The sequence below is a fragment of the Rhinoderma darwinii genome, chromosome 3 (genome assembly GCF_050947455.1).
Source record: "Rhinoderma darwinii isolate aRhiDar2 chromosome 3, aRhiDar2.hap1, whole genome shotgun sequence".
Taxonomy (NCBI): Eukaryota; Metazoa; Chordata; class Amphibia; order Anura; family Rhinodermatidae; genus Rhinoderma; species Rhinoderma darwinii.
Genome location: NC_134689.1, coordinates 345,185,231 through 345,210,684, shown reverse-complemented (window position 1 = coordinate 345,210,684; position 25,454 = coordinate 345,185,231). Strand labels below are relative to the sequence as shown.

The window sequence follows — 25,454 nt, the reverse complement described above, 5'->3', positions numbered from 1 at the left end:
TGAACCGTTTCCTGCAATTGTTTATATGGTTTTATGCATTTTATAGGAAACTGGGGCATTTTTAAATTGCATTTTAGAAAGGAGCCTTAGCTTAAAAAAAATATATATATATATACCGTAGTTAAAATTTTGACAATTTAAAAAAAAGAGAGAAAAATAGTGTTTGACTTGCTCTTTAGGAAGGGTTTCATCTTGTTCACTACTAGACATGAGGCAAACATTGTTCCTTGATAGAAAATTAGCAAAAGTCCCTGATGGCAGACCTGCAAACAGCTCATCTATTCTGCTCAACACCTACGATGGACAGGGCAAATGTTAGGCTGGGTTCACACGACGGACGTATTTCGGCCGGAAGTCCCGGACCGAACTCAGTGCAGGGAGCCGGGCTCCTAGCATCATAGTTATGTACGATGCTAGGAGTCCCTGCCTCTCTGCAGGACAACTGTCCCGTACTGTAATCATGTTTTCAGTACGGGACAGTAGTTCAACGGAGAGGCAGGGACTCCTAGCATCGTACATAACTATGATGCTAGGACCCCGGCTCCCTGCACTGAGTTTGTTCCGGGACTTCCGGCCGAAATACGTCCGTCTATTACGGACGTTAATGTGGTCGTGTGAACCCAGCCTTATAGAGAAGTCTGCATGGGAGCTGTCCTTGGTTCTGAATCTTCTTTCTATCCTAGTAGTGGTGGTTATTATCATACATGCCTCTTACCTTATTTCAGGTAGTTGACCGCACTTGTCTTTATATATTACAGGAGGTCCCATTTTCTCGTGTCTGGTGCAGTAACCAGCAACCACTGCACTGTGCCTTTTCCCTGGAGAGATACACGCCAGCCACCACCCAGCTGTCTTGTAAGATCTGCGTCAGACAGGTCAAAGGCCATGAGCTGATTCTTCAGGTACAAACATCAATTCTGGAGGTAAGAAAACAACAAGTTAGTTACCCAAGTGTGATCTAAGTAGTTTTTTTTACTAGTCATTTGATAAACCATCTTTGACCAACATTTTGTAAATCTCAGTAATGAGTCTATTTGTTCTAGGGTACTTTAGGTTAAACACCAGTGGCACCAGTAATACAGTATGTTAATGGTTCAACATTTCCATGAGCAATAAAACCAGTAGTTATTAGTAAACTTTAATTAAAAGACTTTGAAAACTTAAGAAATCTGCATTTTACATTGAGGTACAATAACTGGAAAGTACAAAATAGTTATAAAAAAAATAGAAAACTGTTAACAGTGGGGCTGTGGGCAGCAATACATTTCCTCAGTAGTATTTAATGGCTCCCATTCAAATAAATGGTTGACCCTGTCATACATTTTCGCATTGAGTCCTCCAGAAAGGGAACCACTATTTGCAGTGTAGCAGGGAACCTCTGTCTATTACGTCCATATGCCCTACATGGGCTGTCAAGTTGGGACAATCCTTTTACAGTAATTCCATTCCATTACTATAAACTCATACAAAAATAAAAGGATACGTTGATTCATATGATCATTGTGTTCTCTAGGAAAACCATAGTCAATGGTCTCTACCATGACTGGATAAGAAACAATTCCATAATATGCAGGTAACACTGTTATTGACATTGCCCCGTCTATGGGCAGGAGAAGTCTTAAAAAAGAGCAAGGATACTTTTATGACAAAGTACAGGCTCCTTTACAACCAGCTTCTTTCTGGATCTATTATCATACTGTTAATATAAGTTCAGCAAAGTTTAATTTGCACACCAATTCTTATATTGTTGTATCATATTATACCTTGATATATAGTTCACCCTTCATTGGGATATACAACAGATACATTTTTCAAGGCATGTTGGGAAACTAAATGAGTGATCTTAAGGGTTAATATGAGCAACTCCTCCACTTTCACTGCACATTAGGTTTTGTAAATTAAACCTATTATCTTTTGTTAAGGCCCTATCATTATAAAGTCAGAAAAGGAATTGTCCAAATCCACTAAATCTATGGGCCAGAGGAGTAACTTGAAGCTCTTAGGCCCCCAAATCAAAAATCTATTCCCGGGCCCCACAGTCGTCGCTTGCCACTTGCAGCCATTGATATGGCCAGTGGACCCTCTCAGACAATAGGGCCTGGGTGTAACTGCACCCCTAGCTACATCTCTGCCTTGGGTACGAAGCAAATACCTAAAATGTCTAACCTGCCATTATATATGATGCCTATAGAATAGAAGATCCTTAAAAAACAAATCAAAAACAAAATAGTAATATTATAATTAAAAGCATTTATCACACAGATCTACATTACACAGATCATGTTACTATGGCATGAAAGAGATGCAATTCCTGTTTTCTGCCTAGTTGCATGCATTTATACCTCCTTGCAAAGCATTAGCAGAATACATATCAGCATGTAAAAAAAATAAAGACCAGGTAGCATTCAGAATCATAAGGGAAAATGAATCTGCAATTTTAACTTCACCAAAATTCATATTCATCAAAGTGGCATTTAAAGCACAAGCCAGATAGGAGGCGAGAAATGGAGACGGGACCTGAAATTGATGTGAGCTGTCTCCAGTCAAGATATCAGCATTATTAACTGTCATTTTCTTTCACATTAGAGCAAAGTCCCATCTGCCAGTTACATCCCAGGACTCGGTAGACTAGCACGTGTGGAGTGTGACTGCAACCTAGAGACCATTTTATATTCCAAAATGAATAGGCTCAGCCGAGGATTAATAATACAGATAAAAGCAATATATGACATAGGCCTTTGTCATGTTATGATGAATTGCAATAGCTCCTGATACAATGTTACCTCTTGTTAGCAGGGCTCCCCTCCCATATCAGCCCTATAGACTCCCATTTATCAATTCCTGCCCCGGTAGCAATTCCGTTTATAAAATGACATCAGCTGCCATTTGCATGCTGTATATTTGCTGTATCTCCTAATATCTATCAGGCGTCTCATCTCATAACAACATAGTTGTGTTCTAATCCTTGTTAGCTCTTGTGTGGTTTTATCGCTGCTGTCATTGAAGTTATAGACAGATCCACTTTAGACAATAGTTCTTTTCTGATGCACAAAAGGCGAATCTCACAAAATTAAAAGGCCCCCTTAAAATGTGAGCACGGACACCAAAACAATGACTGCATTTCAAAAACTCCTTCAAAACAATTGGTGGGAACATGTATTGACTGCTGTGAAGAGTATGGCCATATCGACTTCTCTATAAGTTAATGGACTGAAGTATAGATTCTATATATTTTTTCAGTCTCCATTGCCAAATGTTAGTTCTATATTAGGTCCATATAACAATATGAAATAAATGTGGGCACCAAATATGCTGTGAAACACTTTATTTAAATAGTATACCTATTCACTATTTGGGGAGAAATGGTTTGCAAGGCCTTGACCAGCACTTGGGGACCGATTATCAAGTTTGATTATATTACAATTTTAGAGTGCTTTTAGTTTATTTCTAGATTGTGGCAATGTTTATTAGATATGACTATTCCTATCAGCAGCTATACATAGAGGTCTTCAGGCTAATAATGAGCTGATTTTGTCAATTAAAGGTACAGAGTATGCCCACAACACTCTCATATAGTCAATTGGAAGATTTCTAAGGTTTCTTATGTCCAGGTGCTTTATATAGCAAATCTCTGCAACTGCTATTTACAGCTCAGAACAGTAGCTCAAGCATGATGGCTGTCGCTGTAATCTTGTTGAGAAAAAAAAAGATTTTAAAATGCACAGAAAATAAAAAAAGAAGAAAAAACAATATACTGTATGTTTTTTTTTTTTTAACTCAATAAATTTTTATTGAAATTTTTCACCACATATTTAACAAACATTTGTTATTCAATGCATAAGGTATGTAAAACTTGCATCTTCTTGCTAATATTTTATATTATACTATATTATACCGACATATCATCAAGTTACCTTCCATTAGGCGAAAACACTATAACTTTGCAGTTAAACCTTACATTTGAGATAACCCATTACCTATGAGATGTACAATATTCCTTTCCGTATTTAGTACTATCTTATCTCATCTTTTCTTTTGGGGCCTAGCAAATTATACTCTTTATTTCTCTATTCTCTTCTCTCCTAATTTGCATTTCTTATTTAAAAATTTTCCTGTCCTTTCTAAGAAATAATGTTGTGGACACTCTTTAACCATGGATCCCAGTCTGACTCATATTTAGGTATTGAATGATTCTTGTATGCCATCATCTTTTCATGTGAGCATGTGCTATTAACGTGTGCGATAATTTCTGTCATTGAGGGAGTTGTTATACTTTTCCAGTACCTGGTTATTGCTACTTTGGTCGCGATGAATATGTGGGCGGCTATTATTCTAAATTCTCTCGGAATGTCTTCAATGTTTAAAAAAACTAGTGCTAATGAAGGGGATGGAATTAGTGTAATCCCTACTATGTCTGACAGTAGTTGAAATGAGTTCCTCCATATGCTTTGGATTAATGGACAAGTCCATAAAATATGTATCAAGGTGCCTCTACTTCCACAATTCCTCCAACAGTAATGTGAGGCCTCTGGATATATGCGTTGAAGTTTATCTGGCGTGTAATACCACCTGAGTATCGTTTTCATCCCTGATTCATAATGAAGAGTACATTTCAAATGTTTTGCTATGAAAGTAAGTGCACTAGTCCATTCCTGCTCCGAATGTACCTTCCCTAGTTCTCTCTCCCAAGCAAGGTAGGATGTAGACTTTTCAAACATATTTTTAGCTCCTAAAAGATCATATATAGGCCTCAGTCCTTTAAGAAGCCTTCCGGTTTGAGACCACATTCTGAAAATGTCCGCATTGGCTGTAACCTCGAACGGACACTCTGTTTGCATGAGATGTCTGATTCTCAGGAATTTATAAAATTCAGTATTTGGGATATTGAATTGGATATGTAAGAAATTAAATTGTACCAATTGGTTATCCTCCATCAAAGATGACATCTGTGTAATACCCCTTTCCTTCCAAGACCGTAGGTTCAGGTCAGGTATAAGGAGCTCTAGTACTTCTATCGGTGCAATTGGGAGTATAGAAAATGTAGAAGTAACGCTAAGTGTGTGGAATTTATTCCAATTTTGTAAGGAGGTAGCAAGAAAATATGGCAAGTGAGAGTGATGCGCCTTGGAATGTAGCTCTCCTAACAGAAGAGCTTTTAAATTGGTTATGGGGGATACTGATGATTCAATATGTACCCAATGTTTGGAGGTGTCTCCCACCCACCAGTCTTTCAATTGGGATATCTGGGTTGCTAGATAATAATGCTGAATATTTGGTAAACTCAAGCCCCCACATTTTTTCCCTTTATTCAAAATCTTAGCTGCTATTCGCGGTTTCCTCTTCTGCCAAATATATGCGTTTAACAATTTATTTGTTTTATTAAAAAAGGAAAAGGGCATTTTAATCGATAGTGTCCGGAACAGGTAAAGTAATTTTGGAAGTACTAGCATTTTAAAGGCTGCTATGCGTCCTATCCATGAGACTTCATTTATTGCTAGTTGTTTCAGTTCTAATTCCATTTGGGATAACATACTATGATAGTTGGCTTGATATAACTGCGATATTTTGGGAGTGATATTTATCCCCAGATATTTTATGTGAGATTGTTGCCAATCCAACTGGAATTCTTTTTTCAAAAATTCGCTTTCTGCTGGTGAGCAGTTCAAAGATATAGCTTGGGATTTCCCCATGTTAATTTTGTAAAACGCTATATGTCCAAATTCCTGTATGATCTGGAATGCTGCTGCCATTGAGGTTTTTGGTTTTTCTAGGGTTAATATTATGTCATCTGCATACAAGGATATACAATGCTCACGCCCTCCTATGTTTATTCCTGAAATCTCCTGCTTCTGTCTAAGAGCTTGAGCCAGAGGCTCTATAGAGAGGACAAAAATCAAAGGTGACAATGGACATCCTTGTCTTGTCCCGTTTGTTATTTCAAAATCTTTAGATAAGGCACCATTGACGAAAACTCTTGCCGACGGGACTGTATATAAAGCTTTGATTGCATTTGTAATAGAACCTTCAAATCCCATTTCTTCTAACACTGCAAAGACAAATGACCAATTTACCCTGTCAAAAGCTTTTTCTGCGTCTAGAGTCACCATAACTGCTTTGGTTCCTTTCCTGTTTACATAGTCTAATATATTAAGAACCCTCCTGGTATTTTCCGTGGCCTGCCTACCCTTGACAAAACCAACCTGGTCCCTGTTGACCAAAAGTGGGATTACATCTGATAAGCGGTTTGCTAATACTTTAGCATAGATTTTTAAGTCAGAATTAAGAAGTGAAATGGGCCTAAAGTTTTGTGGTGTATCTGGTGTTTTCCCTGGTTTCGGAAGTGTCACTATCACTGCACTCAACGTTTCTTTCGGAAAAGAACCTATTAAAATTGCGTGTTTCAAGATTTCAAACAGATGGGGGAGGAGAACTTCTTCAAAGGTTTTATAATAGGCTCCAGATAAGCCATCAGGTCCAGGGGCCTTATGGAGCGGAAGAGCCCTAATTATTTTGGAAATCTCTATTTCTGATAAAGGAAGATTGAGATCTTCTAATTGCTGGGGTGATAGACGTGGGAGATGTAAGTTAGTCAAAAAATCCTTGACTACTTGTTGGGTTGGTTGTGGATTTGCTGAGTGAGACTGTAGATTATATAGGGATTCATAGTATTTTTTAAATTCCTGCGCTATGTCTTCAGGTGAGTATTTTTTAGTGCTACCTATTAGGTCTTTTAGAAATGGTATTTTACTTTTCACCGCTCTAGCCTTTAATCTATGTGCCAGAAGCTTACTAGCTTTATTATCTTGAGAGTAGTACTGTGCCTTAATGGATTGCAGGTTTTTTTCATACTTGTACATTAAGCAATCCTTTAATTTAATCCTGAGATTCCTTATCTTTTCATTATTGGACTGGGAAACCTTCACCTTATTCTGGGTTTCTACTTGGCGCAATTGTGTTGTCGTTTCGTCAAATTGTCTCTCCCTTTCCTTTTTTGCTCTATGACCCCACTTAATAAAAAGGCCTCTCATGAACGCTTTATGCGCGTTCCATATAATAAAAGGGTCACTAACAGAATTCTTGTTCAGCTTAAAATATTCCTCTATCCCTTTACCTAATTCCTCCTTATATTTAGGGTTAGACATCAAATATGTGTTGTTTCTCCATAAAAAGTGAGATGTTGTGCTATGAACATCTCTAATATTCATAGTAATAGCCGCATGATCTGACCATTTAATCAATTCAATAGAGGATTTTTCCACATTTTGTATCAAGGAGCGGCCCACTAGAAATAGATCTATACGAGAGTATGACTTATGTACTGGGGAATAAAAGGTATAGTCCCTTTCTGTGTCATGTTGAATACGCCAGATGTCGTATATATTTTCCCTAAGTAGAACATTTGCTAAGGATTGGTAATGGGTTTTATGGTCACTCGTGGAATCCACTGTGGGATCATGGATAGTGTTAAAGTCTCCACAAACTACCAGTTCTCCTCTTCTAACCTTATTAATTTTTGTAAATAATTTGTTAATGAATCGAATTTGGTGTGTATTTGGGACATATGCCACCACAATTGTAAATAGCACATTATTGAACTCTCCTATCTGAATAATGTATCTCCCTCCTGGATCTGAAAAGGACGCTAATGGGTTAAAAGCCACTGTATTTCTTATTGCCAGTAATACCCCTCTCTGTTTTTTATTGTAGTGTGAAAGGATGATGTTGGGGAATTGAGGATGTTTTATTCTGTGAGCATCCTGTTCTATTATATGGGTCTCTTGCGCACAGAGTATATCCCCTTTCAATGACAGAGCTTCTTTCCACATAAACGCTCTTTTGTGAGGGCTGTTCAAGCCTTTCACATTCATAGATACAAATTTAACCATTGCAGTATAAAGTAGAGTCGGGAGTATGACCTTGAGGCCTACCATGGCATGCCTGTGACCCTATGGGTCCTAACTGTTTATCAGATCTGAGAGGAACTACTTGTTTACCCCTGTACAGCAACCTTGTAGTTCTCCCTTTAGGCCCATGTATGTCTATGGTATTATCTTCCAACTTCAACAATGCATTATTTAAACAACATTGATAACAAATCAACAGATTTGGGTGCCTCAAGACCCTATCAGGGTCGCACCAATCATACAAACATTTTGAACACATATACAGCTGCATAAGCTGCTGATGGAAATTGGGACTATTTCTCAGGGCTCGAATCCCAGAGACATGTCAGAACCCCACACGGCAACCGTGTCACGTTGAATTAAAGACTCTTTAGCGAGGAAGTCTCTTTCGTGGTGGCACCTTTTGCCAATCTTGCCCAATGTGACTGTGTAACCGCTCTTGATCCTCCATCCTCTCCGGGTAGGGAAGATTTCTAGATTGTAAGAACTTTCGTCCCTCTTCTAGACTTGAGATAACATGGAATGTTCCGTTATGACGTATCAAAATTTTAACCGGGAAACCCCATCTATATGCGATATTGTGATCTCGTAGAGTTGCCGTTATCGGTGCCAAGCTTTTGCGCATGCGTAGAGTGGCTAAAGAGAGATCTGCATATAATTTGATATGTTGATATGGTGCCGGTATATCCCCCATCGACCTTACCGCGGCCATCAACGCGTCCTTGACGTGATAGTAGTGGATCCTGATAAGGACATCCCTAGGCAAAGTTTCCGGTAAGTGCTTCGGTTTTGGCAATCTGTGTGCCCTATCTATTATGATGTCAGTAGCTGAGCTTGATGGTAATATTGCCATCATGAGTGCTTGCACATGTTTGGTGAGATCCACATTTTGAATCTCCTCCGAAATTCCTCTCACTTTCACATTGTTCCGCCTGGAACGATCTTCCAGATCAATTACTTTGGCTTGCAAACTTTCAATTTCTGCTGCCATGTCTGAATGCGAATCCACTAGATTATTATGAGATGTCGCAAACTCTCCCATTTTGTGCTCCATATGATGAGTTCTTTGCCCCAGTCCCTGTAGTGTAGCATTAATGGGGGCTAGTAAGGCAGTGAATTCTGCATGCATAGAGGTGCTAAACGCTGTCAGCATTTCTTTCATCAGGGTGCCCGATGCTGGACTATCATTTGTGGGGATGTCCCTGAGTGGCTGAATCCCCGAGGGCGAACCCCGGGGTTGAGAGTCTCTCTCTCTTACCTCGGCACCTCGACTTATCTGCTCCTGTAACTTGAAGCGCTGCTTCTCCGGGCTGAGTGAAGGGGAAGATGGCGTCGACCTCGTGGCGCCTCCGTCACTAACCTCCTCCAAGCAGTCCTCTGCCAACGGACTGTATCGGGATCCTGAAATTATCGTCTGTGTTGCCCTCCTAGATTCCGTTGAGGTAAGTATGGATCGTTTCATCTTCTGTGAAGAGCTTGCGGAGTGAGGTGAAGCTGGTTTTCCCGGGCTTGAAGAAGAAGGAAGTAATGTGAGGCCAGCAGCCCCGTCATCTCCCTCCCGGTCTTTCTCAAAATAGAAGTCCAGTTTGCCTTGTTGCTTAAGGCTTCTCTTGCCCCTTGTCATCATGAGCGGTTATAACCACTTTTTCAAGTGCCGAAATCACTTGAATAAGAGCCTAGCTTTGAAAGTAGCTTTGGTGTTGCCGGAGCTCCGAGTTCAAGCTGCCATGTCTCTCGGCTGCCAAGCCACGCCCCCATACTGTATGTTTTATTCAAATATGAGGCACACTCACTCTTCTTATAACAAATATGAATTATTGCTTTTGTCAATGAATGTCTATGGAACATTCTATGACAAACAATTGGTTAAGATAATTTCATACATGGTGGTGAAGGCTTCATTTTCTATAAGTGATTAGGTCAATAATCAATTATTATGTTTAGGCTCTATTCACATCTGCATTGTGTTTTCCATTATTTTGTTTTGTCATAGGAACAGAAAAACTGGAAAAACTGTTTCCGTCAAAGCACCCATTGATTTCAATGGAGTTTTTTTTAGCCTCAGTTGTACTCAGTTTGGCTCCGTTCCATCAGGTTTTCGCCTATTTGCAGGAAACAACAGCATAGTCTTCTGGGCTTTGTTTTCCGGCCAAAAGGACGTAAGGGAGCTTTCTGTTTCCTGTTATTATTGAAGTCAATGAATGATGGATACAGACAGACTGTCTTCCATTTGTATCTGCCAGGCTGAGTTCATACCAGCGTTTGCAATTCTGTTGTTCTGCTCCGTTAGAGGAGCAGAATAAGGTAAAAACCGGAAGCAACACTTTTGTTGCACCACAAACACCACTGGCGGGCAATGGAATACATTGATTTTAATGGGTTCCGTTGGTTTTCGTCAGGGTATCCGTGGATTTTATCAGAAACCATAGAGCACAATGCTGCGCTATTATTTTTGGTATTCTTGGCTGGATCTGCGGTGGAGGCCCCTGACGGAGTCTCCAACACAGATGCGAGTGAGGCCTTATTTATTCCGTATAACGGATCTGTTTTTTCCTACTGCTCTTGCTTACCAATTCTTACATCTAAAAATGTAAGAAAATGTACAAATAAACACATACAGAAAAAATGGATCCGCTAAAAATTGAGTACAGCAAATGCCAAACTGAAACAAATGGAAGGTGAAATTTCACATTTTTTGACGGATCCGGCCAACAGATCCTTCAAAGAAACTGACCGTTTATCTTCTATTTGTTTCAGTTTGGCATCCATTTTTGCATCTGTCTTTGTTACATTTTATGGATCTGTTAAAAACAGGAGGGACATCGCAGATGTGAACAGAGCCTTACTGCTATTAACTTCTGTTTTCAAGTTTATGAATGCAAAAATAAACTAGAACTGTCATTATAGTTAAATCTGAGATACGTATAAAGCTTAATATTATCCATAGTCCTTTTAATATATGTCCATTATAGTCACCTTCTATTTTGGTGCTACGTATGGAAGTAGTTGTGGGTTTCCATTGTACTTCTCCGTCAAAGGAGCAGGACAAGGGAAAACCAAAAGTGACGGTTCCGTTGCACCCCGGATACCACTGGCACCCGACGGAACCCGTTAACTTGTAATAAGTTGCGTCCGCTTTCCGTCTGGGTGTCAGTGGTTTTAACATAAACAATAGTGCGGCATGCTGCCCTATTGTTTCCGGTGATCTGTGCCGGATCTGCGATGGAGATGTGAACAGCCCCTTACGTTTGTCAAAGTCAATGACAACAAGTTTTCCTATTTATGTTATATTTAAATTTCTTTTAAAAAAGCTTGTACTGCAAAAGAGAGTGCTGTGTGTTACTGACAAAAGGCACACTCCACAATTGCACACTTATGTCCTGTTCTTGCAAAAACACTGGCAGGCTTAACCTGCATCTGAATCATAGCAAGATTTATTTTTCTAAGTGAGATCCTGGAGGTAAGAATTCTGTCCTTCATTTCAAACAGATTTGTTAATGCTGAATGCCTGGTTCCTTGTCTCAGGAGGTGATGGGGAAGCAGGATAGAGACGGCTGCATTCTTCTGCCAAACAGAACAGCTTGCTTGCTTTACAGTCCCCTAGGGTATTCAAATGTTTTATCTTAGATCTGCAGATTGCAAAACCAACCGTTTTCCTGCAGATTCTATTTAAACTGATATGACATGTTATGCACCTTCTCTGCTTCAGTCCTGTGTCCATACAGCTACTATACATTGTATCCCTTAGGCCTCATGAACATGACCGTGTACAGTCCATGATATACGGACCGCATTTCCCGGACCGAACACAGTTCAGGGAGCCGGGCTCTTAGCGTCATAGTTATGTACAGATGTAGCCATCTTTAACTTGACTCTGATAACTTGATGCAGCGTGATAGCACACAACAAAAGCCATTGAAAAGTCATTGAAAAAGTCAAGATAAGAGATCTAGCCATTGTTTATTTAATTAGTCAAGGTAAAGACGGCTACATCTGTATGACGCTAGGTGTCCATGCCTCCCCGTACTGAAACATGTTTTCAGTATGGGATAGTAGTCCCGCGGGGAGGCAGTCACTCACAGCGTCATACATAACTATTATGCTAGGAGCCCGGCTCACTGAACTGTGTTCGGTCCGGGAAATGCGGCCAACATGCGGTTTGTCTATCAGGGACCGAACACGGTCGTGTGCATGAGGCCTAAAACTTAACATATAGCCAGTAATGGATCACCACTCTTACCACAACAAGCAATTTTAAACAACAAGTACACATGGAAGGGATCAGTACTGTATATATATTCTGTTATTTATATAGAGTTAACAAATTCAACAGAATATATCACTCACATTGGTTCTTATCCCTGGTAGGCCTGACAATGTAATATTCTTACATTATGGACAGTCTTATAGTAAGCCAGATACGTATCAGTATTTTTAGCATGTGGTAGGCGGAAGTACACGTGAACAATATGAGAACATAAAAACCCTGACCTGGTAAAACATGGCTTGGTGTTTTAAAGAGGTATTTTGGCTTCCACAAATAACGCTTATTCATTTTATATTGGAAATGTATGCAATTTCCTAATATACGTTGTGTATCAATTTCTCATGGTTTTCAAGTTTCTACAAATACAAAAAAGGATAAAAGCGGGACTCATCTAGGATAGGAGATTTAGACTAGAATAAACTTTTTTTAGGTTGTGCTATAATAGGCACAACTCTATCATATGAGATTGATTGCCCTGTTGCTCCAAACTGCATCTTCCAAACTACCAGGGTTTGAAAGGAATGATTAGTGAATAAATGGAATAATACCAAGGCAGGATATAATAGGCATCGGACTCAAGTGAAGTAAACGACTTTTTATTGGCCAGGCTTTTCAAGACCGTACCAGACCTTTCATCCATTCACACTACTTTAGTTGAGCGTATCCCCCATTATATCCTACCTCAGTATTTATTAATTTCTGCACTCATGATTTTCAAGATTTCTGTTTGTTGTAACCTCCTTTGTTTATTTTAAGGGATCAAAATCTATCTTGATCATGTGATCACATAGGTGCAGCACCTCCATAGCAGTTAGCCACCATTATACAGCGCCAACACGCAAATGCCCAGTACGATTTAATACCTGATGAAGGTCTAGGATAAGACCGAAACGGCCACTGGGATGAAAATATTTTTATTTTATTTTTCTCCAAACTGGTGTAACTTTTCTTAATAGGTATAGGGCTCATTACAGTTATAGTAGAGTTATTAGAGCTCTCTCTTGTAAAAATCTGTGCATGTGTGTGGCATCACATGACCAGGACAGAATTTCATCCTCCGGAAGTAAACAATGTACAATAATAGCATTTAGAGATCTTGAAAATCATGAGTTAATACACGCTGTATATTAGAAAATTGCCAAACTTAAAATTAAATGAATAAGGCAGTGTTCACATCTGCAACAATGCCTTCCTTTGCTATGTTCCATCATAGGAGCATAAGAACAAAAAAACGGAGCTGCCGGATCCATTGCATGACGGAAACCAACTGAACCCATTGATTTCTGTTGGATTTCCTTCACTGTGTTCGTCTTTTAATAGGGTTGAGGGGTTGTTACAGAACCCAAGATGTGTATAATAATGGTTATTGAACTAGTGTACAATACCTAGACTCTCTTGTGGATCTCTAAACATTGATGAAATGCGACTCCTACTTTCCTTGAACCTGCAGATTCCCACATGAAGCATTCCTGCAAATAAATCAGGCCAGAAAAATGTAATTCCTCTGCAATTATTGTTGATAGTTAGCCATAAAAATTAAATTAGCTGCCATTCGGATGTCTGAGTCCCAGCAGACCCTGTCCGCCATTCATTCTCGACAGGAAAAGAGGATTGGCCACATTGGAGTTGGCATCTTCTTTCTTACCCCTCTTTCCTTTACAGTAATAGTAATCCAAATTCAATGCTTATTCGGTTTTCAAAGAATGGCGATTCATTCAATAAAATCGAAGAAAGGTCATACAGGATACAATAACAGTGGGATAAACAAAGGCAAAGGATATAAGCCTATAGGTAAGGAGCAGACATGGCGTAAAATTTAGATCTTACATTTGTTTGCTGTTACAATTTTCCTTTTGCACCAATTTTGATAAGGCCGGATTCACACGAGCGTGTGCGTTTTGCATGATTTTCACGCATATGCCATCCCTATGACATGCAGTTTTGCTGTTTAGAAAAAGAAATTAAGGAAGTGCTTTTATTTTTTCCTTCATTTCTTTATCTACTGTGCTTCCGTGTGCCGTGCGCGATTTTCACAACCCCAATGACTTCATTGGGTGTGTGATGCGCGAAAAATGACTAAGTATAGGACATGTAGTGAGTTTTACGCAGCGGACATACGGAGATTGACTAACATAGGTCCGTGCGACGCGCGTGATTTTCACGCACGTATCACGGACGTTAAATACGCTCGTGTAAATAAGGCCTAAGGGTAAGTCCAAACGGATTGATCCTGACCAGGTCGCAACGCGGCCAACAACCGTACCGGCACCATGTTCAAGGCGGCGGTCATATAGACTATTAATTGCCGCGTGTTATTTCCAGTAAAACGGCCCTTTACGTGCAAAATTGTGCAGCCATAAAGGGTGTATTAATTAATGGCCGCATAATTTTGCAGGTAAAGGGTTGTTTTACCCGCAGTAAAGCGTTAACAGGCTATTTGAGAGTCAGGCTGAACATGGTGCCTGCGCGGTTGTTGGCCGCGTCACGACCATGTCAGGGCTGCTCCGTTTGGACTTATCCCTAATCTTCCTCATTGGATTTATTGTATACCTGAGACTTTCCACTCCTGTAGTGTCATAAATAAGTGACATTACCCTTTACTATATTTGAATAAATATATCCTGTTTACTAAACATATTAGTCATATTTATATTATTTAGCATCTTAATGTTCTTAATACAATTAAAACAATTGCATACATAATTATTTCATTTATTTTCACAGGTGTTGACATATTTTCACAGGTGTTGAATGTCTTTTACGCTGGCTTGTTTAACATAAGCATTATGGTATCATTAATTCCTAATTGGCTGCTCTAATTAGCGTCTCTTGTACATTTCCATGCAGAACGAGCGTGAAACCATAGCTTTCTTTGCACCAGAGGACAGCAATTTCCTGGCACACACTGGTCCGAAGGCCTTCAAAATCCCACACTCCATCAGGCAGCGGATATGTGCAACATTCGACATGCCTAACTCCAAAGGCAAGGACTGGCAGCTGTTAGCACAAAAACTTTCTATAAACAGGTAACTGATTTTGTATTGCATCTATCTCTTCTTAACTTTGGCTAAATATTTAACCTAGATGCCATGCTGTCTTTTCCCCATTGGTACATCCACATTATCTCACAACTCCCTTGAAGCAGGGCTGACCCTAGGGTTGTGCGACCTGTGGTGTGGCACAGGTCGCATCATCCTTCACTGATGATGGGAGCACCGCTGACCCTAATGGCCTAGACACCAGGAGCCTGCAATCCCAATCCTAATCGGGGGAACCGTTTAACCTAAAAACAGCTCTGCTTAGTAGAACCATGGCTAATTGATGTGTACATGCTGACACTGGCAATCACATACTGGCAGATCAACAGTTGTGCGTCAACATCAGCTACTGATGTAGTAATAACCATGAGATGAGTTTTCTATGTCCTGTGGACCCACAGCAGTTAAGCTGTCAAGGCAGTCATGTTTTGATCTACCAGGTAAATTCCTGCTTTTCTGGCATGGGACTACTTTATACCTATAGTGGATCAGCAAAACCTACAGACCATCAGGAACCAATTTAATGGAATTATGGTGTTAGTTTAATTGTTGACAAATTATTAAACTTTTATAATGTGTCACTTACCTGTAAGAGCACATACTGACTATCTTTGGACAAGATCACTGCTCTAAAACTTAATTAGGCAGTATCACTTATTGAAAAGCCACAGCGATAGAATGTAAAAAAACTCGTAGTCATGAAAACATATGCAAGTACACAAGAAAAGATGTTGTATAAAATATAGCCTAGATCAGTAAATCTTACCCCAGTTTAAGTTGTAACAAATGTAAGAATTATCATGTGGTATTTTCAAAATTTGTTTGGTTAAAGAGTCTCGAAGTCAGAGGTCTCCAACCATTTCTAGCTTGCGAACCACTTTCAAATACCACAGGTAATAATGAGCTACACTGGATACTGAATAAAAAAAGTGTATTGAAGATATGATCGAGTCACATGGCTTTTACCCTAATATTAACGGCCATTGATATGATTTTGACTCTAGTTCCAAGTGTCCGTAACATTATCACATTATAGCATATCCTCGGCCAGTGGTAGCTTCAAATCATATTGTATCATTTGAAGCTACCACCAGCTGGGGATCCACATCCAGGGGGCCTGATAAACACAGGTTGATCTCGAGCTACTGGTTGTGGTACAGTGCTGGAATAGAGTCTGTTATGTTGCAAATCTATTATGTAGCTGGATTCATATGGTGCATTGTGATAACCCCTTAGGTTTCTGCAGAGTTCGTTAGCTGAAATAAGTGCAACATTCACAAAATATGCATTCGGTAGTGGCTGTGCCTGGTACCGCAACTCAGCCCCATTCACTTCAATGGTACTGAGCTGCAAAGAGCTGCACTACGAGGCACAGCCACAACCAAATGTACGAAACTGTGCCTGGTAAGCAATGAAGAAGCCGCAGCTTTCAGCGGTGCACTGCGACCTCTTCAATCATATGATCAGTGGGGCACCGGAAGTTGGACCCCTACTAATCTGATTTTGATGACCTATCCTAAGCATAGGTCAACAATATCAAAGTTAAAAAAAAAGCCTTTAAACATGTTTCGGGCATCACAGTTACTTGACATGTGATAGAAATGAGTATCGGACGTGTTTGAAAATTTAAAGGGAATTTAAAGACAGGGATTAGGATTATTGCTGTATGTAACCCCCACCGATCACTATAATGCAGTGGCACTAGCAAAGCCCCATGTCCGCTCAGGCCCTGTCAGCTTTGTAGACTTTATTTTGAAGGGATATGTGTGTACAAAGCCATGTTTACATCACGTTTGTGATGTAGTTTTATCCCCTTAATGACCAGCCTATTTTAAACCTTAATGACCAAGCCATTTTTTACGTTTTTCCATCGTCGCATTCCAAGAGCTATAACCTTTTTATTTTTGCGTCGACATAGCTGTATAAGGTCTTGTTTTTTGCGGGACAAGTTGTACTTTTTAATAGCACCATTTTGGGGGACATATTATTTATTGATTAACTTTTATTAACTTTTTTTTGGGGGGGGGAATAGAAAAAAAACTGAAATTTCGCCACTCTTTTTCGCGTCTTAAATCAACGCCATTTAACGTGTGATATAAATAACACAATAACTTTATTCAGCCGGTTGCAAAGATACCAAATTTGTATAGTTTTTGTATGTTTTACTACTTTTACACAGTAAAAACGCTTTTTTTTCAAAATTATTTGTTTTTGTGTCTCCATATTTGAAGAGCCGTAACGTTTTTATTTTTTCGCCGATGCAGTTGTAAGAGGGCTTTTTTTTTTAAGTCAGGATTCACAGAAAACAGCAATTTTTCCATAGTTTTTTAATACGTTCACCGTGCGGGTTAAATAATGTAATACATTTATAGTCGGGGTCGTTACGGATGCGGCGATACCAAATATGTGTAACTTTTTTACTTTATTTTGGTTTTTTAATAGTAAAGCACTTTGTAAGGAGAAAAGGTGGGTTTTTCATTTTTTTTCACATTTTTTTTAAAATTAACTTTATTAAACTTTTTTTTTACTTTTTTACTAGTCCCATTAGGGGACTTTAATATGCGATTCTCCGATCGCTATTGTAATACACTGCAATACTTTTGTATTGCAGTGTATTACTGCCTGTCCGTTTAAAACGGACAGGCATCTGCTAGGTCATGACTCCGGCATGATCTAGCAGGCATTCGCTCCAGGCAGACCTGGGGGCCTTTATTAGGCCCCCAGCTGCCATTGGAGACACAGACACTCGGCGATCGTATCGCCGGGTGTCGGTGGGAGAGAGAGGGAGCTCCCTCCCTCTCTCCAAAACCACTCAGATGCGGTGCACGCTATTGTATGGAGAACTATCTGGGACAGATCCATCCGGCCCAACCTCCTCTGCCTTGGTCGTTGGCAGGATTACCCCCTCACTACTCACAATTTGCAGATGTCTTCAGCAAGAAGGAGGCTGAGACCCTCCCCCACATCTGGCGTATGAGTGTCCCATTGAACTGGTTCCTGATGCATCTCCTCCTCGTGGATGGTATACCCTCTCTCCTTGCCAGAGACCCAGTCTATGTCCGCTTATATCCAGGAGAATTTGGAGAGGGGTTTTATACAAAAGTCCTCCTCACCGGCCGGGGCCGAGTTCTGATTTGTCAAAAATAGAGACGGACCTTTTGACCTTGCATTGACTACAGGGGTCTCAATCAGATAACAGTCAAAAACAGATACCTGTTGCCACTAATCTCTGACTGCATACGAGGAGCCAAGATTTTTTTCCACGCTAGATCTACGGTGGCTTACAACTTAATCCGGATCCGCTAGGGTGATGAATTGAAGACGGCATTCAACACTTGAGACGGGCACTATGAATACCTGGTAATGCCCTTCAGCCTGTGTAACGCTCCCGCGATCTTCCAATAGTTCATCAATCATGTATTCCGAGATCTCCTCTGTGTCTGTGTCGTGGTCTACCTGAATGACATCTCGATCTTTTCTCCTGACCCAACAACTCATCGGAGACACGTCTGTCAAGTTCTGCTGCGATTAAGGGAGAATCGCTTACATGCCAAGCTAGAGAAGTGCATGTTTGAGAGAAATTCTCTACCCTTCCTGGGCTACATAATCTCGGATCAAGGCCTCAAGATGAATCCAGAGAATGTAAAGTTTGTCTTGAAATGGCCACGCCTTCTATGTTTAAGGTCCATACAGCACTTCTTGGGGTTCGCCAACTTCTACCGGCAGGTCATCTCAACCTTCTCTTCGCTGACAGCGCCCATCTCTACACTCACCAAAAATGGCATGAATGCCAAGGTGTGGACTCCAGAGGCAGAATCTGTATTTAATAGCCTGAAGAGTGCCTTCACGTCAGCATCTACCCTCCATCATCCTGATGTGTCTCAACAGTTTTCGTTGGAGGTGGACGCGTCCTTGGTTGGTGCAGGTGCACTTCTGTTCCAGAGAGGTCCCAAAGGCAAGGCAGTGGTATGTGGCTATTATTCTAAACTTTTCTCTCCCGCAGAGCGCAACTACTCGATTGGGGTCGGGAGTTGCTGGCCATCAAGTTGGCTCTGGAGGAGTGGAGACATCTACTGAAGGGCGCAGCTTACCCTATTCTGATATTTACAGACTAAAAGAACCTCACCTATCCCCAGTCGGCTCAATGGCTGAATACCCGTCAAGCCAGGTGGTCTCTGTTCTTTGCCCGGTTCCAGTATGAGCTCCACTACCGTCCTGCCGACAAAAATGTAAGGGCCGATGCCTTGTCCAGGTCAAGACTGAGGACACCATTGAGTCTCTGCAAAACATCATTGATCCGTCCTGCTTTGTCGGTGTCAACCCCCTGCAAGTTAGAGACATTCCTCTGGGGAGGACTCTTATACACCTGGCAGACAGAAGAAGAATTCTTCACTGGGGACACAGCTCCAAACTGGCAGGTCACGCGGGTGCCCGTAAAACCCAAGACTTGATTGCCCATCATTTTTGGTGGCCCACGCTACCCAAAGACACCATGGACTTTGTCTCGTCCTGCACGGTGTGCGCGGCTAACAAGGTTGCTCACTCCAAGCCTGCAGGCCTTCTTCAGCCGCTGCCGGTGCCCAATGCTCCCTGGCAGCACATAGCAATGGACTTTGTCACGGATCTGCCTCCCACTTCTGGATGCAGTACGGTCAGGGTGGTGGTGGACCGATTTTCAAAAATTGCTCTTTTTGTTCTGCTGACCGTTCTACCTTCTGCTTCTCGTCTGGCCAACCTCTTCATCCAACACATCTTCCACCTGCATGGCTTACCTCTGCATATCGTGTCTTATCGTAGGGTTCAGTTTACCTCAAAGTTCTGGAGAGCCCTCTGTAAACTCCTTGATGTGAAATTGAAATTTTCCTCAGCCTACCATCCCCAGTCCAATGGTCAAGTCGAGAGGATCAATCAAATCATGGAGAACTATCTACGACATTTCATCTCCAGGCAACATGATGACTGGGTGCAGCTTCTTCCTTGGGCCGAGTTCTCCTATAACATCCACACAAGCGAGTCCACTGCTGCCACACTGTTCTTCATTGTTTACGGCCAACACCCACTAATTCCTCTCCCGGTGTCAGCTACGTTCCAGGTGCCCAAAGCTGACTCTGTATTCAGGGACTTCCTGCAGATCTGGCAGCAAACCTGATCCTCCATTCTGCTGGCGGTCGGCCGCATGAAAGGAAGGCAGACACAAGGAGAAGAGAACCTCCTCAGTTTCTTTCGGGTACCAAGGTCTGGCTATTCTCTAGGAATATTCGGCTGAGGGTGCCATTATACAAGTTTGCTCCCAGGTTCCTCGGACCCTTCAAGATCCTACAGCAGATCAACCCTCTCTCCTACAAGCTTCGGCTGCTCAAGATCCCCAACTCCTTTCACATCTCCCTCCTGAAACCTGTGGTCCTGAACTGCTACACCAAGACGCCTAGTCCTGCAGTTGTCCCCAGAGATTCATCAGATTCATTCGAGGTTAAGGAGATCTTGGACCCCAAAAAAGTTAGAGGAATAACTTTTTATCTAGTGGATTGGAAGGGATTTGTTCCAGAGGAGAGGTCCTGGGAGCCAGAGGAGAACCTCAATGCTCCTACCCTCATTAAGAAGTTCCTCTCTCACTCTGGTCCCAAGAAGAGGGGGCGTAAGAGGGGGGATACTGTAATGTCCGCAGCCACAGATCGCAGACTCCTGGCCTCCAGTGACCACTAGCGTGCGCGTCCGAGATCAGTCCTGGCCTTAAAGGGCCAGCATGTACACATGTTTAGAATTGTCTAATCACCCTGGACTATTAGAAGGGCCCTGCCCCTTCAATCATTGCCTGAGCGTTGTTGTGTTTACCCGTGTTAGTCTTTCAAATGGTCCCTTAGTGTTTTCCAGTTCCCAGTGTTCCCGTTTCTGCTACCTGTATCCCATGCTACTGTTGTTTCTATGCCTTAGAAAGTTGGAGTCGTGTTGTGCCACCGATCACGTCTGCTGTGCTACATCACGCCTGGTACCCTTACTCAGACTATAGACTTTACCTGGTACACTGTTGGTCAGCTGCTATCCCACTTCGGCGGTACGGCCCAGTGGGTCCACATCCCCACAGATCGTGACAGCCACCAGTAGTGACGAGTAATAAAGTCCCGACTCTTACGGACACCGGAGTGCCCAGCCAGTTTGGAAGTATGTCCCCAGTGGAGAATTATTTTCCAGTCAGCAGGACAAAGATTTTTCCAGAAGGAATATCCTTGATCTGTATAGGGTTTACTGCAATAATCCTGGAAGGCTCATTTATGTGTTGAGGACTTTCTTCAGAGTCGTCTGTCTCGAATGACCGGGACAGGGCATCAGCCTCAAGGTTTTTGTCCGCAGGGTGGAAGTGAAGAAGAAACTGAAATCTGGCGAAGAACAGCGACCATCTGGCTTGACAAGGATTTAGTCGCTGTGCAGGCTGCAAATACGTGAGATTTTTGTGATCCGTAAAGATGATGATAGGATGATTAGCCCCCCCCCCAGCAAGTGTTTCCACTCTTCCAAGGCCAACTTGACGGTGAGTAATTCTCAATCCCCAAAGGATTAGTTGCACTCAGCAGGAGAGAAGAGTTTGGAGAAGAATCCATATGATTCTGCTTTTTCTTTGGAATTCCTCTGTAACAAGAGTGCTCCAGCACCGATAGAAGAGGCATCAACCTCCAAGGAAAAATGTTGAAGCACATCAGGATGATGAAGACTAGAGGCAGAAGTAAAGGCGTTCTTGATGTTGGAGAATGCCTACACTGCCTCAGGGGACCAGTCTTTAGATTTTACTCCCTTCTTGGTAAGAGCTGAAAGAGAGAAATTTGGGATTAATTGTCGATAAAAACTTGCGAATCCGAGAAATTGTGGCCACTCCAGGATAGACTTCACCTCCTCCAGATCCATTTGAAGACCACGATCAGAAGTAATATAACCAGGAAGGGTAAGGAATTTTTTTCAAACATGCATTTCTCGAGTTTCGCATACAGGCTATTCCCCATTAACCGCAACAAGACTTGGTGTACATGCTTCCAATTCAGGTGAGTAGATCAATATGTCACCCAGATACATCACCACGCAGACATACAGAAGATCACGGAAGATGTCGTTAACAAATTATTGGAACACTGCTGGAGCATTGCATAGTCCAAAGGGCATTACGAGATACTCGTAGTGACCGCCCCGGGTGTTAAATGTGATTTTCCATTCATCACCCATGACGGATACGAATCAGGTTATAGGCCCTGCGTAGATCCAGCTCAGTGAAAACCTTGGCTCCACAAATTTTGTCAAAGAGCTCATAGATAAGCATTAAGGGGTATTTGTTTTTGATTGTGATTTGATTCAACCCACGGTAGTCAATGCACGGAAGAAGAGATCCGTCCTTCTTTTTTACAAAGCAGAATCCAGCTCTGGCTGGAGAACTAGACTTTCTGATGAACCCCTCTCTAGATTCTCCTTGACATACTCCGACATGGCCTGGGTTTCTGGCAAGGAGATAGGATAAACCCATCCGTGATTTGGAGAGGCTTCAGGAAGCAGCACGATAGTACAGTCATATGGACGTAATGAGCATATTGTGAAGGTAGTCCAGAGAGAGACTGAGACAGAGGAGAAACAACAGGTTGAACCTGAGGCAGACAGTGGTGAAGACATTGGAATCCCCATTGGAGGACCTCTTCAGAATTCCAATCAAAGACTGGGGCATGGCGTCGAAGCCATGGTAATCCAAGCAGGAGGGGGTTAATAGCTTCGGTTAAGACGTAAAAGGCTATTAGCTCAGAATGGAGTACTTCTATCTGTAGTCTCAGCGGCTTGGGTGATAGACAGACTAGGGTCTGGCAGGGGCTGTCCATCAACTGTAGCGACCACCAGAGCTTAATTCAGAGGGACAATGGCCAAGTGGAGACGGTCCACCAGGTCCTGCTGGATAAAATTTGCTGCCGCTCCGGAATCCAAGTAAGCAGGCACACTGTGCGATCCTTCACGGGTGAAAATAGACACAGGAATAGACAGTCTGGGAGAGAATTTAGTAGCGGAGTAGATTCACCTAGAGTTTTCTCGCTCATCAACCCTAGGTGCTGGAGATTTCCTGGTATCTGAGGGCATTGGCACACAAAATGTCTCTTGTGACCTAAGTATAGACACAATCCAGAAGAACGTTTGCATTGCCACTCTTGGTCGGACAATCTGAGTCTGTCTATTTGCATTCAAAACACATCAATATTGCCATAGGCAAAAAGATTAACCCTTGTTTCCCAGGTACCTATTGAATGCTTACTAATATTATAACATATAACTTTATTGTAACTGAATATTAAAGAGGCTCTGTCACCAGATTTTGCAACCCCTATCTGCTATTGCAGCAGATAGGCGCTGCAATGTAGATTACAGTAACGTTTTTATTTTTAAAAAACGAGCATTTTTGGCCAAGTTATGACCATTTTTGTAATTATGCAAATGAGGCTTGCAAAAGTCCAAGTGGGTGTGTTTAAAAGTACAAGTCCAAGTGGGTGTGTATTATGTGCGTACATCGGGGCGTTTTTAATACTTTTACTAGCTGGGCGCTGTGAAGAGAAGTAACATCCTCTTCTCTTCAGAACGCCCAGCTTGTGACAGTGCAGATCTGTGACGTCACTCACAGGTCCTGCATCGTGACGGCCACATCGGCACCAGAGGCTACAGATGATTCTGCAGCAGCATCAGCGTTTGCAGGTAAGTCGATCTTACCTGCAAACGCTGATGCTGCTGCAGAATCAACTGTAGCCTCTGCTGCCGATGTGGCCGTCACGATGCAGGACCTGTGAGTGACGTCACAGATCTGCACTGTCACAAGCTGGGCGTTCTGAAGAGAAGAGGATGTTACTTCTCATCAGAGCGCCCAGCTAGTAAAAGTATTAAAAACGCCCCGATGTACGCACATAATACACACCCACTTGGACTTGTACTTTTAAACACACCCACTTGGACTTTTGCAAGCCTCATTTGCATAATTACAAAAATGGTCATAACTTGGCCAAAAATGCTCGTTTTTTAAAAATAAAAACGTTACTGTAATCTACATTGCAGCGCCTATCTGCTGCAATAGCAGATAGGGGTTGCAAAATCTGGTGACAGAGCCTCTTTAAGCATACAATTAAGATTAAATGTGGCCTGGTAATGCAAGTCCATTCCTAAGCGGACTGCAGCCGCTAACTACCGTTATCTCATACAGGCAGTGTGGTCATCAGAGATGTTGCTTTGACCCTGCACTCAGATAGTACAGACTGGTGAGCAATATTAACATAACTGTTTAGTGACTTTCAGTTCACATTGTGCTTTTAATCTTAATTGTAAGCTTAATATTCAGTTACAATAAAGTTATATGTTATTATATTAGTAAGCATTCAATAGGTACCTTGGAAACAAGGGCTAATATTTTTGCCTATGGCAATATTGATGTGTTGTGCTTGTACTTCAGCCCACCAGCTACCTGGGTCCTCTTTTTGTCTTTCGTGTCTATTTGCATTGGCTCATCCTATGATACAACTGGCGAAGGTCTTTGAAACATAGGTGCTAATTGATAAGATCTTTTCTCCCAGTGAACTTCACAAATGCGCTCTTGGATCCTCATATCGATCCAGGGTTGCTAGCAATATCAAGGCATCCGACGTAGAGGGGAGCTCTCGAGCTGCCAGTTCATCCTTTATACGTGGAGATAGTCCCTGCCAGAAAGTTGCCACTAGAGTCTCATTATTCCAAGCCAGCTCCACTGCCAGTGTACAGAAGGAGAAGGTGTACTCCCCTACAGTTGATTCCCACTGATTAAGAGTCAGCAGTGAGGCAGCTGCATAGGATGTTCGACCCGGTTCCTCGAACACTGTATGGAAAGTCTCAAAAACAGTGGCAAATCAGAGAATTTAGAACCCTCTCATTCCAAGATGGGGTTCACCCATGCCAGGGCTTTGCCAGAAAGGAGAGAACTTACAAAAGTGACCTTAGCTTCATTAGAGGGGAAGAGAAGGGCTTGTGACTTGAAGTGGATTGTACACTGGTTAATGAAACCTCTACATGCCTTAGGATCCTGTCATAGTGAGGAGGTAGAGGCAATGAGATTGCAGACCCAGGACAGGCAGGAGGGATAGCAGGTGGTGGAGCAGTGATAGCAGCCAGTGGAGGAACAGAAGGAAGATCCAAACAATTAATGACGGAGTTCACAGCCTGTATGAGTTGATCCTGGCACGCCCAGAGGTCACGCATGTTCACTTGCATCAA

The 25,454-nt window shown here is 41.8% G+C and overlaps 1 protein-coding gene across 2 annotated transcripts in view; it reads left to right on the top strand.

The window, feature by feature from the left end:
- The window catches only part of UNC5D (unc-5 netrin receptor D), a 601,240-nt gene that overhangs the window by 553,425 nt on the left and 22,361 nt on the right, over positions 1–25,454 (top strand). For both annotated transcript variants that reach the window (XM_075858460.1, XM_075858459.1), the window contains exons 14-15: positions 759–923; positions 15,019–15,197. In XM_075858460.1, the coding sequence (XP_075714575.1) occupies positions 759–923; positions 15,019–15,197 (344 nt within the window). The remainder of the gene's footprint in view (positions 1–758; positions 924–15,018; positions 15,198–25,454) is intronic.